At 44.3% G+C, this 19,696-nt stretch overlaps 1 protein-coding gene across 1 annotated transcript in view; it reads right to left on the bottom strand.

Moving 5' to 3' along the window:
* Positions 1-19,696, bottom strand: part of LOC123990452 (runt-related transcription factor 2-like) — a 164,294-nt gene that overhangs the window by 16,034 nt on the left and 128,564 nt on the right. The window contains exons 5-6 of the mRNA XM_046290989.1: positions 14,215-14,391; positions 9,110-9,271 (exon numbers count right to left, since the gene is read on the bottom strand). Of these exons, the coding sequence (XP_046146945.1) occupies positions 9,110-9,271; positions 14,215-14,391 (339 nt within the window). The remainder of the gene's footprint in view (positions 1-9,109; positions 9,272-14,214; positions 14,392-19,696) is intronic.

The following is a 19,696-nucleotide window of genomic DNA, read 5'->3' as shown; positions in this document are numbered from 1 at the left end:
GTTCAAAGGTTTTAGAACACATACCCCCATTCAAGGGTTTCCCTTCATTTCTACTATTTTCTACATTGTAAAAAGGAAGTGAAGACATCAAAACTATGAAATAACACATATGGAATCACGTAGTAACCAAAAAAGTGTTAAACAATCAAAATATATTTACAATTTGAGATTCTTCAAATAGCCACCCTTTGCCTTGATGACAGCTTTGCACACTCTTGGCAATCTCTCAACCAGCTTCACCTGGAATGCTTTTCCAACAGTCTTGAAGGAGTTTCCATATATACCGAGCACCTGTTGGCTGCTTTGCCGACTCATCCAAAACCATCTCAATTTGGTTGAGGTCGGGTGATTGTGGAGAAAATTATATTTTTTATTAATTGTGGGTCTGTGTAATCTGAGGGAAATACGTGTCTCTAATATGGTCATACATTTTGTAGGAGGTTAGGAAGCTATAAGTTTCCACCTTACTTTTTGGGCAGTGAGCTTCTCTTGAGATATATGGGGCAGCATATATGGGCAATAATTTCTATTAGCATGTTAAATGTGAAACCAGAGGGAAAAAAACTCTAGACCACCTTTACTTCACACAGAGACGCATACAAATATCTCCCTCGCTGTCAAGCCCTGGCCTTAGTATTCTGTGTTTTCGTTAGTATTTTGGTGAGGCCAGGATGTGACATGGGGATTTATGTGGTTTGTTTTGTCTGGTGTTGTTTGTAGTTATGGGATTGTGGTTAGAGTAGTACTCTAGGTAAGTCTATGGTTGCCTAGAGTGGTTCTCAATCAGAGGCAGGTGTTTATCGTTGTCTCTTATTGGGAACCATATTCTTTAGGTCTCTTGTGGGTGATTGTTCCTGTCTGTGTTTGTGGCACCAGATAGGACTGTTCCGTTTTTTTCACGTTTCTTGTTTTGTAGATTGTTGTATTTTCATCTTTATTAAATACAAAACTAACCACGCTGCATTTTGGTCCGCCTCTCTTTCACCAGAAGAAAACCGTTACACTCGCCCTCTATTTGGCAAATATGACCATACTTCTATCCTCCTGATTCCTGCTTACAAGCAAAAACTAAATCAGGAAGCACCAGTGACTCGGTCAATAAGAAAGTGGTCAGATGAAGCAGATACAGGACTGGGATATGTTCCAAGGTTTACGTGTTCATGTGTTCTGGGATTACTCTGATGGCATTGAGGAGTAACCCACATAAGTCACAGAAGTTATGGATTACAGGCAACATCCGCAAAGTTACAGGGAAGAGCTGCCGGCTTCAAGGAGCGGGACTCTAACCCAGAAGCTTATAAAAAAAATCCCGCTATGCCCTCCGACAAATCATCAATCAGGCAAAGGCTCAATACAGGACTAAGATTGACTCGTACTACACCGGCCCTGACGCTCGTCAGATGTGGAAGGGTTTGCAAACTATTACCGACTACAAAGGGAAGCACAGCCACAAGCTACCCAGTGACACAAACCTACTGGACGAGCTAAATTACTTTTATGCAAGTAACACTGAAACATGCATGAGAGCACCAGCTTCACCAACTGTGTGATCCCGCTCTCCGTAGCCGATGTGATTAAGACCGTTAAACAGGTCAACATTCACAAGGTTGCAGGGCCAGATGGATTACCAGGACGTGTACTCAGAGCATGCGCCGACCAAGGCTGTAATACCAACATTTTTCAAGCAGACCACCATAGTCCCTGTGCCCAAGAACACTAAGTTAACCTGCCTAAATGACTACCGACCTGTAGCACTCAGCCATGAAGAGCTTTGAAAGGCTGGTCATGGCTCAAATCAACACCATTTATCCTAGAAACCCTAGACCCACTCCAATTTGCATACCGCCCAAACAGATCCACAGATGATGCAATCTCTATTGCACTCCACAATGCCCTTTCCCACCTGGACAAAAGGAACACCTATGTGAGAATGCTGTTCATTGACTACAGCTCAGCGTTCAACACCATAGTGCCCTCAAAGCTCATCACTAAGCTAAGGACCCCGGGACTAAACACCTCCCTCTGTAACTGGATCCTGGCCTTCTTGACGGGCCACCCCCAGGTGGTGAGGGTAGGAAACAATGCATCCACCACGCTGATCCTCAACACGGGATTACCTCAGGGGTGTGTGCTAAGTTCCCTCCTGTACTCCCTGTTCACTCATGATTGCATGGCCAGGCACGACTCCAACACCATCATCAAGTTTGCCAATGACACAACAGTGGTAGGCCTGATCATCAAAAACGATGTGACAGCCTATAGGGAGGAGGTCAGAGACCTGGCCGTGTGGTACCAGGACAACAACCTCTCCCTCAACGTGATCAAGACAAAGGAGATGATTGTGGACTACAGGTAAAGGAGGACCAAGCATTCCCCTATTCTCATCAACAGGGCTGTAGTGGAGCAGGTTGAGAGCTTCAAGTTCCTTGGTGTCCACATCACCAACAAACTAACATGGTCCAAACACACTAAGACAGTCGTGAAGAGGGCACGACAAAGAATATTCCCCCTCAGGAAACTGAAAAGATTTGGCATGGGTCCTCAGATCCTCAAAAGGTTCTACAGCTGCACCATCGAGAGCATCCTGACTGGTTGCATCACTGCCTGGTATGGAAACTGCTCGGCCTCCGACCGCAAGGCACTTCAGAGGGCTAAGTTTCCTGCCATCCAGGACCTCTATATCAGGCGGTGTCAGAGGAATGCCCTAAAAATTGTCAAAGACTCAAGTCACCCTAGTCATAGACTGTTCTCTCTGCTACTGCACGGCAAGCGGTACCGGAGCGTCAAGTCTAGAACCAAAAGGCTCCTTAACAGTTTCTACCCCCAGACCTCTACCTACATGTACATATTACCTCCATTACCTCGACTAACGGTGCCCCCCGCACATTGACTCTGTATGGTACCTGTATATAGCCTCCACATTGACTCTGTATGGTACCTGTATATAGCCTCCACATTGACTCTGTATGGTACCTGTATATTCATCCACCTCTGGCCTGCTCGCCTCCCTACCACTGAGGAAGTACAGTTCCCGCTCAGCCCAGTCAAAACATTGACTCTGTACCGTAACACCCTGTATATAGTGTCCACATTGACTCTGTACCGGTACCACTTGTATATAGCCTCCACATTGACTCTGTACCGGTACCACCTGTATATAGCCTCCACATTGGCTCTGTATGGTACTTGTATATAGCCTCCACATTGACTCTGTACCAGTACCCCCTGTATATAGCCTCCACATTGACTCTGTACCGGTACCCCCTGTATATAGCCTCCACATTGACTCTGTACCGGCCCCCCCTGTATATAGCCTCCACATTGACTCTGTACCAGTACACCCTGTATATAGCCTCCACATTGACTCTGTACTGGTACACCCCGTATATAGCCTCCACATTGACTCTGTACCGTAACACCCTGTATATAGTGTCCACATTGACTCTGTACCGGTACCCCCTGTATATAGCCTCCACATTGACTCTGTATGGTACTTGTATATAGCCTCCACATTGACTCTGTACTGGTACCCCCTGTATATAACCTCCACATTGACTCTGTACAGGTACCCCCTGTATATAGCCTCCACATTGACTCTGTACCGGTACCCCTGTATATAGCCTCCACATTGACTCTGTACCGGTACCCCCTGTATATAGCCTCCACATTGACTCTGTACCGGTACCCCCTGTATATAGCCTCCACATTGACTCTGTACCGTAACACCCTGTATATAGCCTCCACATTGACTCTGTACCGGTACCCCCTGTATATAGCCTCCACATTGACTCTGTACCGTAACACCCTGTATATAGCCTCCACATTGACTCTGTACCGGTACCCCCTGTATATAGCCTCCACATTGACTCTCTAATGGTACCCCCTGTATATAGCCTCTACATTGACTCTGTACCGGTACCCCCTGTATATAGCCTCCACATTGACTCTGTACCGGTACACCCTGTATATAGCCTCCACATTGACTCTGTACCGTAACAACCTGTATATAGCCTCCACATTGACTCTGTACCGTAACAACCTGTATATAGCCTCCACATTGACTCTGTACCGTAACACCCTGTATATAGCCTCCACATTGACTCTGTACCGGTACCCCCTGTATATAGCCTCCACATTGACTCTGTACCGGTACCCCCTGTATATAGCCTCCACATTGACTCTGTACCAGTACCCCCTGTATATAGCCTCCACATTGACTCTGTACCGGTACCCCCTGTATATAGCCTCCACATTGACTCTGTACCGGTAGCCCCTGTATATAGCCTCCACATTGACTCTGTACCAGTACCCCCTGTATATAGCCTCCACATTGACTCTGTACCGGTACCCCCTGTATATAGCCTCCACATTGACTCTGTACCGGTAGCCCCTGTATATAGCCTCCACATTGACTCTGTACCAGTACCCCCTGTATATAGCCTCCACATTGACTCTGTACTTGTACCCTCTGTATATAGCCTCCACATTGACTCTGTACCAGTACCCCCTGTATATAGCCTCCACATTGACTCTGTACCAGTACCCCCTGTATATAGCCTCCACATTGACTCTGTACCAGTACCCCCTGTATATAGCCTCCACATTGACTCTGTACCAGTACCCCCTGTATATAGCCTCCACATTGACTCTGTACCGGTAGCCCCTGTATATAGCCTCCACATTGACTCTGTACCAGTACCCCCTGTATATAGCCTCCACATTGACTCTGTATCGTAACACCCTGTATATAGCCTCCACATTGACTCTGTACCAGTACCCCCTGTATATAGCCTCCACATTGACTCTGTACCAGTACCCCCTGTATATAGCCTCCACATTGACTCTGCTTGTTCATGGCTCATGATGGAACTTTAATTAGCAACCCATTCAGAGACCGCCACTGTGTTAGCTGCTTGGAATTTTCAATTAAACAATGAGCTGGACATGTTTTTCTGCCAGAGGAGGCTGGTGAGAGGTGCTATAGGAGGACAGGCTCATTGTAATGACTGGAATGGAATGAATGGAGAGGTTTCAAACACAGCAAACATATGGAAACCACATGTTTGACTCCGTTCCATTTACTCCATCCCAGCCATTACAACGAGCCCGTCCTCCTATGTCTCCCCCCCCTACCAGCCACCTCTGGTTTCTGCCGTATCAGCGACACAATGAAAGCACTGGAATGGAGGCAACAGTTTCGATGAGCGAATCAAGTGCAATGATCTGGGACTGACTGAAAGCTAAACTCGTAGTAAACAGCTGATCAGATTAGAACATCTACTGGATAATATTAATGTTCTGTTGAGAGTTTACACCGACCATCAAAACGAGAGTCAAAATATACCAAGTACTTTGATTTCATTAGATTTAAGGCTGATCTTGTACAGGTTTTACAGTTCACAAATGGTACGAGACAAATCACCTCCTCGGCTTTTTTGTTCCAGCATGACACAGATGGTCCCAGAGGCATCGAAGTTACAGCAGCTGCTCCTCACTATACCAACCACAACAGCATCCATAGAGAGGTCATTTCCTGCGCTGAAACTAACAAAAGACACAGCCGAAACCGGACTGATGAAGGACGACTCTCATCCCTTGCCATCATCTCCATTGAGACTTGTGAAACTGAGGGCCCAAAGGGAGTTTTACAGTCACTTAGGTCTTTACCCTGAAGGACAGATGGATGGACTTCATTATAAGTAAAAGTATATATTGCCAGTAGCAGGTGAAGAGAGAGATGGATGGAGAAAGAGGAGGGAGAGATAGAGAGCTGGAGGGAGAGGATGAAGTGAGATGGAGAGAGAGGGACAGATTCTGCTGTCCGGACAATAATGGACGTTTTAAATACCCAGCATACATTGCGAAGGAGGCGGCGTATAAAGTGGTTTCTTTGTCCCTCAGTCTGTCATTATGCCGGTCCTGTTATTACCCAGAGTCCTCGTGGATCAAAAGTCTCACAGCAAGGATAAAAAAATCTGATCTGTGCTAACCGCTGCTTAGGGAACCAGTCAGGTAGGCCACACCCCTTAGCCCCAATATATCTAAAGTCTACAGGAGAATGAACAAACAGAGGACAACAGACCCACGCTATGTGTCTGACAGACTGTAGCAAACACTTCCCAGCTAGCACATTGGTTCCCTTGGCAGTTTGGAACATATGGTTTCGGTTTCAAATTGGTTGTAGGAAGGAAAACATATGTTTCCTGACTGGTAAAACTGAACATTTTTTATGTTCTTAGAGAACAGAAGTGAAAATATGCTTGTTCTGGGAATGTTTATGTTTAGGTTGCAGGGAGGTTCTGGGAATGTTTATGTTTAGGTTGCAGGGAGGTTCTGAGAACGTTTTACTGTGGTTCCAGGGAGGTTCGGAGAACGTTTTACTGTGGTTCCAGGGAGGTTCGGAGATTGTTTTACTGTGGTTCCAGGGAGGTTCTGAGAACGTTTTACTCTGGTTTCAGGGAGGTTTGGAGATTGTTTTACTGTGGTTCCAGGGAGGTTCTGAGAACGTTTTACTGTGGTTCCAGGGAGGTACAGAGAACGTTTTACTGTGGTTCCTTTAAAGCCTTCCTGGGAGGTTTTAGTAAGAGGTTATTTTGATTTTTTTGAACTCCAAGCACAGATAGGACACATGGTGTCATGACGTGGCCCTTTCTGGGTATAGATCACTGTTTCCCACTCTCTCCTACACCCAGGTTCTGTTATCTCAGGTTATACATTCCTGGAGGAGACTCTCTCCCCCTGGCCATGAAGAAAGAGAGACAGAGAGAACAAAGGATTTCATGTGGCCGAACTCCTAAATCTCCAAAAGGGGAATTTGAAACAAAATGTCCACTTGTTTGATGGTGGGAATGGACACTAAAGGGACGGGTATGACGAGTGTTTTTCATTTGGTGACCTCGGAGAGGACAGGAAACACACATAACTATATCTCTGAATGTGTACATTTCTCAATAATGGGGTTTGCATCTAATTCTTGTATAAAATTAATGAGTAAAGAATATAGTATTTGTGAAATTATGTAACGTGATGTTAAACCTTTAATGTGAGAGAATCCCTTCAAAGTTGAACTGAGTCATTGGCCCACCCCCGTGAGCACAGACATGATCAGGCATCATAGAACCACCTTTTCTACTGTTATGCATAAAAAACCCTACTGAGGAAATCCTCTTCAGACCACGCGTACCTTGGTGTAAGCTGAGGTGGCACAGGTTTGAGTACCAAGACTGAGCAAACCCACAGCATGAGCTGTTATTGCAAATAGTTTAGACCTAAACCACATAGAGCATCAGCTACACAACTGTAAATGGTTAAACTCTGAGACTATCGATCCCAACAGAATAAGAGCAAATCTTAGATACTAATTACTAGTCTGCAGCTGGAAATTATGTCAACCTGGGATGCCTGAAACATCTATTCTATGAGAACATTTCTGAATGGTCCTCTGAAGTATCCATTCTAACAGCAAAGCTGTTCATTTTAGTTTATTCAAACAAACCCCATTTCAAAGGAAACAAGCACTCATTAAGATCAGGTGTGGCAAATTAGTGGGTGTGGCCAACACACTTAACAAGGTAGATTATAAAGAGAGTTTTGTTGAAGAACGGAATGTTAATGATTTTATGTATCTTGTTTTTATGGAATGTTTTCTTAACATTCTCAGAACAAATTGAGAACTTGACGTGAAATACAACCATGAGTAAACCTGGATGAAACAGTCCCACAGAACCATGAGTAAACCTGGATGAAACAGTCCCACAGAACCATGAGTAAACCTGGATGAAACATTCCCACAGAACCATGAGTAAACCTGGATGAAACAGTCCCACAGAACCATGAGTAAACCTGGATGAAACAGTCCCACAGAACCATGAGTAAACCTGGATGAAACAGTCCCACAGAACCATGAGTAAACCTGGATGAAACAGTCCCACAGAACCATGAGTAAACCTGGATGAAACAGTCCCACAGAACCATGAGTAAACCTGGATGAAACAGTCCCACAGAACCATGAGTAAAACCTGGATGAAACAGTCCCACAGAACCATGAGTAAACCTGGATGAAACAGTCCCACAGAACCATGAGTAAACCTGGATGAAACAGTCCCACAGAACCATGAGTAAACCTGGATGAAACAGTCCCACAGAACCATGAGTAAACCTGGATGAAACAGTCCCACAGAACCATGAGTAAACCTGGATGAAACAGTCCCACAGAACCATGAGTAAACCTGGATGAAACAGTCCCACAGAACCATGAGTAAACCTGGATGAAACAGTCCCACAGAACCATGAGTAAACCTGGATGAAACAGTCCCACAGAACCATGAGTAAACCTGGATGAAACAGTCCCACAGAACCATGAGTAAACCTGGATGAAACAGTCCCACAGAACCATGAGTAAACCTGGATGAAACAGTCCCACAGAACCATGAGTAAACCTGGATGAAACAGTCCCACAGAACCATGAGTAAACCTGGATGAAACAGTCCCACAGAACCATGAGTAAACCTGGATGAAACATTCCCACAGAACCATGAGTAAACCTGGATGAAACAGTCCCACAGAACCATGAGTAAACCTGGATGAAACAGTCCCACAGAACCATGAGTAAACCTGGATGAAACATTCCCACAGAAGAATGTTGTTTCTATTTGAGAACATTCCCAATGTCAAACCAGTTGGAGAACGTTGCTAGAACCAAAATGAAAATGAAATGTAACCATGTTTGAACTTTTGGGAAAATGCTGTTAAAGTAATGAAAAACAATTAGAAAATTATGTTTTTTTGTCAAGTTACTTAAATGTGCTGTGTTCCAATGCCAATCCTGCACCGTTCCCAGAACGTTGTGGGAAGGTTGTATGATAAATAACCATAGGACAACCACACTACCACCAAGCTTTAAGAAACATATGGTTCTCAGAACATTATGTGCTAACTGGGGTAGAAGTGGCTATTTTGAAATCCAACAGAGTTAAAGAGAAACAAATCACAGAGCAAATGTCATTTAATCTGATTCTTGGTGTTAGTTATAGTTTATTTCTAGTGTGTGTGTGAGAGTGTGTGAGTGGGTTAGTGTGCGTACGCGTCAGTGTTCGTGTGTTTGTGTTACCTGGCAGGCGGCGGGGCAGGTCAGTGATGTTGGGCAGGCCGGTGGCTCGGCTGGAGGAGAGGGGCGTGGTGGAGTGGACCGACGGGGAGGTCATAGGACTCAGGTAGGACGGGTAGGACTGCTCATAGGACCAGGAAGGAGATGACTGAGACTGGCGAGGGTCTGGAGGAAGGAGGAGAGGGATGGTTGGAGGGGAGGAGGAGGAGGAGGAGGAGGGCCGATGTAATAGATACAGACAACTAGAGAACTAGAATAGGAACTGGAACATAAAAGGCTGTGTGTGTTCAAGTTACGGTCTCACCTGGTACCGTTGTCTGTAACTGGGGTTAGAGTGTTATAGTTACGGTCTCACCTGGTACCGTTGTCTGTAACTGGTGTTAGAGTGTTATAGTTACGGTCTCACCTGGTACCATTGTCTGTAACTGGTGTTAGAGTGTTATAGTTACGGTCTCACCTGGTACCGTTGTCTGTAACTGGGGTTAGAGTGTTATAGTTACGGTCTCACCTGGTACCGTTGTCTGTAACTGGGGTTAGAGTGTTATAGTTACGGTCTCACCTGGTACCGTTGTCTGTAACTGGTGTTAGAGTGTTATAGTTACGGTCTCACCTGGTACCGTTGTCTGTAACTGGGGTTAGAGTGTTATAGTTACGGTCTCACCTGGTACCGTTGTCTGTAACTGGGGTTAGAGTGTTATAGTTACGGTCTCACCTGGTACCGTTGTCTGTAACTGGTGTTAGAGTGTTATAGTTACGGTCTCACCTGGTACCGTTGTCTGTAACTGGGGTTAGAGTGTTATAGTTACGGTCTCACCTGGTACCGTTGTCTGTAACTGGTGTTAGAGTGTTATAGTTACGGTCTCACCTGGTACCGTTGTCTGTAACTGGTGTTAGAGTTACGGTCTCACCTGGTACCGTTGTCTGTAACTGGTGTTAGAGTGTTGTAGTTACGGTCTCACCTGGTACCGTTGTCTGTAACTGGGGTTAGAGTGTTATAGTTACGGTCTCACCTGGTACCGTTGTCTGTAACTGGGGTTAGAGTGTTATAGTTACGGTCTCACCTGGTACCGTTGTCTGTAACTGGTGTTAGAGTGTTATAGTTACGGTCTCACCTGGTACCGTTGTCTGTAACTGGTGTTAGAGTGTTATAGTTACGGTCTCACCTGGTACCGTTGTCTGTAACTGGGGTTAGAGTGGTTCAAGTTACGGTCTCACCTGGTACCGTTGTCTGTAACTGGGGTTAGAGTGTTATAGTTACCTGGTACCGTTGTCTGTAACGGTGGTTCAAGCACCTGGTACCGTTGTCTGTAACTGGGGTTAGAGTGTTATAGTTACGGTCTCACCTGGTACCGTTGTCTGTAACTGGTGTTAGAGTGTTATAGTTACGGTCTCACCTGGTACCGTTGTCTGTAACTGGTGTTAGAGTGTTATAGTTACGGTCTCACCTGGTACCGTTGTCTGTAACTGGTGTTAGAGTGTTATAGTTACGGTCTCACCTGGTACCGTTGTCTGTAACTGGGGTTAGAGTGTTATAGTTACGGTCTCACCTGGTACCGTTGTCTGTAACTGGGGTTAGAGTGTTATAGTTACGGTCTCACCTGGTACCGTTGTCTGTAACTGGGGTTAGAGTGTTATAGAGTGTTATAGGTCTCACCTGGTACCGTTGTCTGTAACTGGTGTTAGAGTGTTATAGTTACGGTCCCACCTGGTACCGTTGTCTGTAACTGGGGTTAGAGTGTTATAGTTACGGTCTCACCTGGTACCGTTGTCTGTAACTGGGGTTAGAGTGTTATAGTTACGGTCTCACCTGGTACCGTTGTCTGTAACTGGTGTTAGAGTGTTATAGTTACGGTCTCACCTGGTACCGTTGTCTGTAACTGGGGTTAGAGTGTTATAGTTACGGTCTCACCTGGTACCGTTGTCTGTAACTGGTGTTAGAGTGTTATAGTTACGGTCTCACCTGGTAACTTCTTGGCACTGACGGAAACATGGATCACCACAGACAACACTGCTACTCCTACTGCTCTCTCTTCGTCCGCCCACGTGTTCTCGCACACCCCGAGAGCGTCTGGTCAGCGGGGTGGTGGCACCGGGATCCTCATCTCTCCCAAGTGGTCATTCTCTCTTTCTCCCCTTACCCATCTGTCTATCGCCTCCTTTGAATTCCATGCTGTCACAGTTACTAGCCCTTTCAAGCTTAACATCCTTATCATTTATCGCCCTCCAGGTTCCCTCGGAGAGTTCATCAATGAGCTTGATGCCTTGATAAGCTCCTTTCCTGAGGACGGCTCACCTCTCACAGTTCTGGGCGACTTTAACCTCCCCACGTCTACCTTTGACTCTTTCCTCTCTGCCTCCTTCTTTCCACTCCTCTCCTCTTTTGACCTCACCCTCTCACCTTCCCCCTACTCACAAGGCAGGCAATACGCTCGACCTCATCTTTACTAGATGCTGTTCTTCCACTAACCTCATTGCAACTCCCCTCCAAGTCTCCGACCACTGCCTTGTATCCTTTTCCCTCTCGCTCTCATCCAACACCTCCCACACTGCCCCTACTCGGATGGTATCGCGCCGTCCCAACCTTCGCTCTCTCTCCCCCGCTACTCTCTCCTCTTCCATCCTATCATCTCTTCCCTCCGCTCAAACCTTCTCCCACCTATCTCCTGATTCTGCCTCCTCAACCCTCCTCTCCTCCCTCTCTGCATCCCTTGACTCTCTATGTCCCCTATCCTCCAGGCCGGCTCGGTCCTCCCCTCCCGCTCCGTGGCTCGATGACTCATTGCGAGCTCACAGAACAGGGCTCCGGGCAGCCGAGCGGAAATGGAGGAAAACTCGCCTCCCTGCGGACCTGGCATCCTTTCACTCCCTCCTCTCTACATTTTCCTCCTCTGTCTCTGCTGCTAAAGCCACTTTCTACCACGCTAAATTCCAAGCATCTGCCTCTAACCCTAGGAAGCTCTTTGCCACCTTCTCCTCCCTCCTGAATCCTCCGCCCCCTCCCCCCCCCTCCTCCCTCTCTGCAGATGACTTCGTCAACCATTTTGAAAAGAAGGTCGACGACATCCGATCCTCGTTTGCTAAGTCAAACGACACCGCTGGTTCTGCTCACACTGCCCTACCCTGTGCTCTGACCTCTTTCTCCCCTCTCTCTCCAGATGAAATCTCGCGTCTTGTGACGGCCGGCCGCCCAACAACCTGCCCGCTTGACCCTATCCCCTCCTCTCTTCTCCAGACCATTTCCGGAGACCTTCTCCCTTACCTCACCTCGCTCATCAACTCATCCCTGACCGTTGGCTACGTCCCTTCCGTCTTCAAGAGAGCGAGAGTTGCACCCCTTCTGAAAAAACCTACACTCGATCCCTCCGATGTCAACAATTACAGACCAGTATCCCTTCTTTCTTTTCTCTCCAAAACTCTTGAACGTGCCGTCCTTGGCCAGCTCTCCCGCTATCTCTCTCTGAATGACCTTCTTGATCCAAATCAGTCAGGTTTCAAGACTAGTCATTCAACTGAGACTGCTCTCCTCTGTATCACGGAGGCGCTCCGCACTGCTAAAGCTAACTCTCTCTCCTCTGCTCTCATCCTTCTAGATCTATCGGCTGCCTTCGATACTGTGAACCATCAGATCCTCCTCTCCACCCTCTCCGAGTTGGGCATCTCCGGCGCGGCCCACGCTTGGATTGCGTCCTACCTGACAGGTCGCTCCTACCAGGTGGCGTGGCGAGAATCTGTCTCCTCACCACGCGCTCTCACCACTGGTGTCCCCCAGGGCTCTGTTCTTGGCCCTCTCCTATTCTCGCTATACACCAAGTCACTTGGCTCTGTCATAACCTCACATGGTCTCTCTTATCATTGCTATGCAGACGACACACAATTAATCTTCTCCTTTCCCCCTTCTGATGACCAGGTGGCGAATCGCATCTCTGCATGTCTGGCAGACATATCAGTGTGGATGACGGATCACCACCTCAAGCTGAACCTCGGCAAGACGGAGCTGCTCTTCCTCCCGGGGAAGGACTGCCCGTTCCATGATCTCGCCATCACGGTTGACAACTCCATTGTGTCCTCCTCCCAGAGCGCCAAGAACCTTGGCGTGATCCTGGACAACACCCTGTCGTTCTCAACTAACATCAAGGCGGTGGCCCGTTCCTGTAGGTTCATGCTCTACAACATCCGCAGAGTACGACCCTGCCTCACACAGGAAGCGGCGCAGGTCCTAATCCAGGCACTTGTCATCTCCCGTCTGGATTACTGCAACTCGCTGTTGGCTGGGCTCCCTGCCTGTGCCATTAAACCCCTTCAACTCATCCAGAACGCCGCAGCCCGTCTGGTGTTCAACCTTCCCAAGTTCTCTCACGTCACCCCGCTCCTCCGTTCTCTCCACTGGCTTCCAGTTGAAGCTCGCATCCGCTACAAGACCATGGTGCTTGCCTACGGAGCTGTGAGGGGAACGGCACCTCAGTACCTCCAGGCTCTGATCAGGCCCTACACCCAAACAAGGGCACTGCGTTCATCCACCTCTGGCCTGCTCGCCTCCCTACCACTGAGGAAGTACAGCTCCCGCTCAGCCCAGTCAAAACTGTTCGCTGCCCTGGCCCCCCAATGGTGGAACAAACTCCCTCACGACGCCAGGACAGCGGAGTCAATCACCACCTTCCGGAGACACCTGAAACCCCACCTCTTTAAGGAATACCTAGGATAGGTTAAGTAATCCCTCTCACCCCACCCCCCCTAAGTTTTAGATGCACTATTGTTAAGTGACTGTCCCACTGGATGTCATAAGGTGAATGCACCAATTTGTAAGTCGCTCTGGATAAGAGCGTCTGCTAAATGACTTAAATGTAAAATGTAAATGTAATGTAAATGTACCGTTGTCTGTAACTGGGGTTAGAGTGGTTCAAGTTACGGTCTCACCTCGTATTGAGAAGGTTAAGGGGGGGGTAATGTTATGGTCTCACCTGGTGTCTGTGTCTGTCCCTGGGGTTAGGGTTAGTGGTATTAGACTCACCTGGTGTCTGTGTCTGTCCCTGGGGTTGGGGTTAGAGGTATTAGACTCACCTGGTGTCTGTGTCTGTCCCTGGGGTTAGGGTTAGTGGTATTAGACTCACCTGGTGTCTGTGTCTGTCCCTGGTGGTTGAAGGAGTTGGGTCCGGCGTTGAGTGGCTGTCGTTGGGGTTGTGTCGGCATGGCAACTCTCATGGTTGTCTGTCTGATCCTCTCCAGCTCACTGAGACGGTCTGAGAATAGCACTGTTTTAGGAGACTCCTCTAGCTTCTGACGATGTCCTGTACAACAACAACAACAACAACAACCAGACGGTCTGAGAATAGCACTGTTTTAGGAGACTCCTCTAGCTTCTGACGATGTCCTGTACAACAACAACAACAACAACAACAACAACAACAACAACAACGAGATGGTCTGAGAACAGCCCTGTTTTAGGAGACTCCTCCAGCTTCTGACGATGTCCTGTACAACAACAACAACAACGAGATGGTCTGAGAACAGCCCTGTTTTAGGAGACTCCTCTAGCTTCTGACGATGTCCTGTACAACAACAACAACAACAACAACGAGACGGTCTGAGAACAGCCCTGTTTTAGGAGACTCCTCCAGCTTCTGACGACAACAACAACAACAACAACGAGATGGTCTGAGAACAGCCCTGTTTTAGGAGACTCCTTTAGATTCTGACGATGTCCTGTACAACAACAACAATAACAACAACAACGAGACGGTCTGAGAACAGCCATGTTTTAGGAGACTCCTCCAGCTTCTGACGATGTCCTGTACAACAACAACAACAACAACAACAACGAGACGGTCTGAGAACAGCCCTGTTTTAGGAGACTCCTCCAGCTTCTGACAACAACAACAACAACAACAACAACGAGACGGTCTGAGAACAGCCCTGTTTTAGGAGACTCCTCCAGCTTCTGACAACAACAACAACAACAACAACAACGAGACGGTCTGAGAACAGCCCTGTTTTAGGAGACTCCTCCAGTTTCTGACGATGTCCTGTACAACAACAACAACAACAACGAGACGGTCTGAGAACAGCCCTGTTTTAGGAGACTCCTCCAGCTTCTGACGACAACAACAACAACAACAACAACGAGACGGTCTGAGAACAGCCATGTTTTAGGAGACTCCTCCAGCTTCTGACGATGTCCTGTAAAACAACAACAACAACAACAACAACAACAACAACAACGAGACGGTCTGAGAACAGCCCTGTTTTAGGAGACTCCTCCAGCTTCTGACAGCTTCTGGCTATCTGCTGTACAGATGTTTTGCTGTACACCATATGAAAGATACAATACTGCTGTCTGTTTTCAACTGCACAATTACAGAACTGATTAATAACCCTGCCAACGATACACTTCGAGAACTCATTAATAACACCTACAATTATTCACCTCTAGAACTCATTAATAACAGTCCCCCAAAACACTTCTAGATATATAATTAAATCGTCCCCAAATATACACTGTTAGAGCTCATTAATAACCCCAACAGTCCCCAACTATAAACTTCTACAACTCATTAATAACAATCCCAACTATACACTTCTATAACTAATTAAAAACAGACCCCACCTGTACACTTATAGAACTCATGAATAACAATCCCCAAGTGTACATTTCTAGAAGGCATTAATAACCCCCCAACTATACACTTCTAGAACTCATTAATAACCCCCCAACTATACACTTCTAGAACGCATTAATAACCCCCAACTATACACTTCTAGAACGTATTAATAACCCCCAACTATACACTTCTAGAACGTATTAATAACCCCCAACTATACACTTCTAGAACGTATTAATAACCCCCAACTATACACTTCTAGAACGTATTAATAACCCCCCAACTATACACTTCTAGAACGTATTAATAACCCCCCAACTATACACTTCTAGAACGTATTAATAACCCCCAACTATACACTTCTAGAACTCATTAATAACCCCCAAACTATACACTTCTAGAACGTATTAATAACCCCCAACTATACACTTCTAGAACGTATTAATAACCCCCAACTATACACTTATAGAACGTATTAATAACCCCCAACTATACACTTCTAGAACTCATTAATAACCCCCAACTATACACTTCTAGAACGTATTAATAACCCCCAACTATACACTTCTAGAACGTATTAATAACCCCCAACTATACACTTCTAGAACGTATTAATAACCCCCAACTATACACTTCTAGAACTCATTAATAACCCCAAACTATACACTTCTAGAACGTATTAATAACCCCCAACTATACACTTCTAGAACGTATTAATAACCCCCAACTATACACTTCTAGAACGTATTAATAACCCCCCCCAACTATACACTTCTAGAACTCATTAATAACCCCCAACTATACACTTCTAGAACGTATTAATAACCACCCAACTATACACTTCTAGAACGTATTAATAACCCCCCAACTATACACTTCTAGAACGTATTAATAACCCCCAACTATACACTTCTAGAACTCATTAATAACCCTCGAACTACACACTTCTAGAACGTATTAATAACCCCCAACTATACACTTCTAGAACTCATTAATAACCCTCGAACTATACACTTCTAGAACGTATTAATAACCCCCAACTATACACTTCTAGAACGTATTAATAACCCCCAACTATACACTTCTAGAACGTATTAATAACCCCCAACTATACACTTCTAGAACGTATTAATAACCCCGAACTATACACTTCTAGAACGTATTAATAACCCCCCAACTATACACTTCTAGAACTCATTAATAACCCCCAACTATACACTTCTAGAACGTATTAATAACCCCCAACTATACACTTCTAGAACGTATTAATAACCCCCAACTATACACTTCTAGAACGTATTAATAACCCCCCAACTATACACTTCTAGAACTCATTAATAACCCTCGAACTACACACTTCTAGAACTCATTAATAACAATGTCCAACTATACACTTCTAGAACGTATTAATAACCCCCAACTATACACTTCTAGAACGTATTAATAACCCCCAACTATACACTTCTAGAACGTATTAATAACCCCCAACTATACACTTCTAGAACGTATTAATAACCCCCCAACTATACACTTCTAGAACGTATTAATAACCCTCGAACTACACACTTCTAGAACGCATTAATAACAATGTCCAAATATACACTTCTAGAACTCATTAATAACAATGTCCAACTATACACTTCTAGAAGGCATTAATAACCCCCCAACTATACACTTCTAGAACGTATTAATAACCCTCGAACTACACACTTCTAGAACTCATTAATAACCCCCCAACTATACACTTCTAGAACGTATTAATAACCCTCGAACTACACACTTCTAGAACTCATCAATAACAATGTCCAAATATACACTTCTAGAACTCAGTAATAACAATGTCCAACTATACACTTCTAGAACTCATTAATAACAATGTCCAACTATACACTTCTAGAACGTATTAATAACCCTCGAACTACACACTTCTAGAACTCATTAATAACAATGTCCAACTATACACTTCTACAACTCATTAATAACAATGTCCAACTATACACTTCTAGAACTCATTAATAACAATGTCCAACTATACACTTCTACAACTCATTAATAACAATGTCCAACTATACACTTCTAGAACTCATTAATAACAATGTCCAACTATACACTTCTAGAACTCATTATTAACAATGTCCAACTATACACTTCTAGAACTCATTAATAACAATGTCCAACTATACACTTCTAGAACTCATTAATAACAATGTCCAACTACACACTTCTAGAACTCATTAATAACAGTCAACAACTATACAATACTAGAACACATTAATAACAGTCAACAACTATACAATACTAGAACACATTAATATCCCCCCCAACTATACACTTCTATAACTCACTAATAACAATCCCCACACTATACACGTACAAAATTAATTAATTACCGGGATTGGGTATGTTGCTTTCTAAATGTAATCTGTTACAGTTACTAGTTACCTGTCCAAAATTGTAATCGGTAACATAACTTTTGGATTACCCCAAACTCAGTAACGTAATCTGATTACATTCAGTTACTTTAGATTACTTCCCCCTTAAGAGACATTAGAAGAAGATAAAAAAATGTATTTTTACCAATTGAACAACATCTATTGCAGGATAAATCAATGTTAAAGTTTACACAGCTGGTTGTAAAATGTTACTTTATGGGTTGGTTATGTAGGCTTCTTCTAACCCATCGCTTTCTACTACATATAATAATATGATTAAATTATATATTTACATTAAAAACCAGTCTATCAGAATTCCAGTCATTTCAATAAATGTTATACCCCTTGATCTTCAAGAATAGGACTTGGAAATATGGAAGTATAGATTAGCCAAACTGTTTTACATGAGCATGACCCCAAAACTATGAACTTATTAGCCAGCCCTACTCTGTTGTTTAAGATTTAGTTGTCATGGAGGACCCGATTGGGCTCATTGATTCGAATTTAAAAATGAATGCTGATGGAATGGCTTTGAGCACTACTGAGAAGTGCTATTTACATGTGATAAATAAATGCCATATTCTGCATTAGCTATAGGCCTATTGTTTACCTTTTTGTTGGTGACACTTTGATATATTGATAATATGCAGCTTCTATAATTTGTTAATAACCCCCCTCAACTATACATTTCTAGAACGCTTTAAACATCTAGATCTAATTAATAACAGTCCCCGACTATAAACATCTAGATCTAATTAATAACAGTCCCAAACTATAAACATCTAGATCTAATTAATAACAGTCCCCGACTATAAACATCTAGATCTAATTAATAACAGTCCCAAACTATAAACATCTAGATCTAATTAATAACAGTCCCAAACTATAAACATCTAGATCTAATTAATAACAGTCCCCGACTATAAACATCTAGATCTAATTAATAACAGTCCCAAACTATAAACATCTAGATCTAATTAATAACAGTCCCCGACTATAAACATCTAGATCTAATTAATAACAGTCCCCGACTATAAACATCTAGATCTAATTAATAACAGTCCCAAACTATAAACATCTAGATCTAATTAATAACAGTCCCAAACTATAAACATCTAGATCTAATTAATAACAGTCCCCGACTATAAACATCTAGATCTAATTAATAACAGTCCCCGACTCTACACTTAAATAACCCATTATTAACACCCCCCCCTCACCCAACAATACACTTCTAGAGCTCATTACTAACAGTCCCAAACTATAAATTGGGAAAGTATTCAGACCCCTTGACTTTTTCCAAATGTTGTTACGTTACAGCCTTATTCTAAAATAGATATATTTTTTAAAATCATCATCAATCTACACACAATGTCCCTCAATGACAAAGTAAAAACAGATTTTTCGAAATGTTTGCAAATGCATTAAACATTTTTAAAATAAATACCTTATTTACATAAGTATTCAGACCATTTGCTATTTGACATTTGAAATTGCACTCAGGTGCATCATGTTTCCATTGATCATCCTTGAGATGTTTCTACAACTTGATTGGAGTCCAC

Source organism: Oncorhynchus gorbuscha, linkage group LG12, assembly GCF_021184085.1.
Source record: "Oncorhynchus gorbuscha isolate QuinsamMale2020 ecotype Even-year linkage group LG12, OgorEven_v1.0, whole genome shotgun sequence".
NCBI classification, from domain to species: Eukaryota; Metazoa; Chordata; class Actinopteri; order Salmoniformes; family Salmonidae; genus Oncorhynchus; species Oncorhynchus gorbuscha.
Note: the sequence above shows the minus strand (reverse complement) of the source record. Positions and strands in the feature narration are given on the sequence as shown.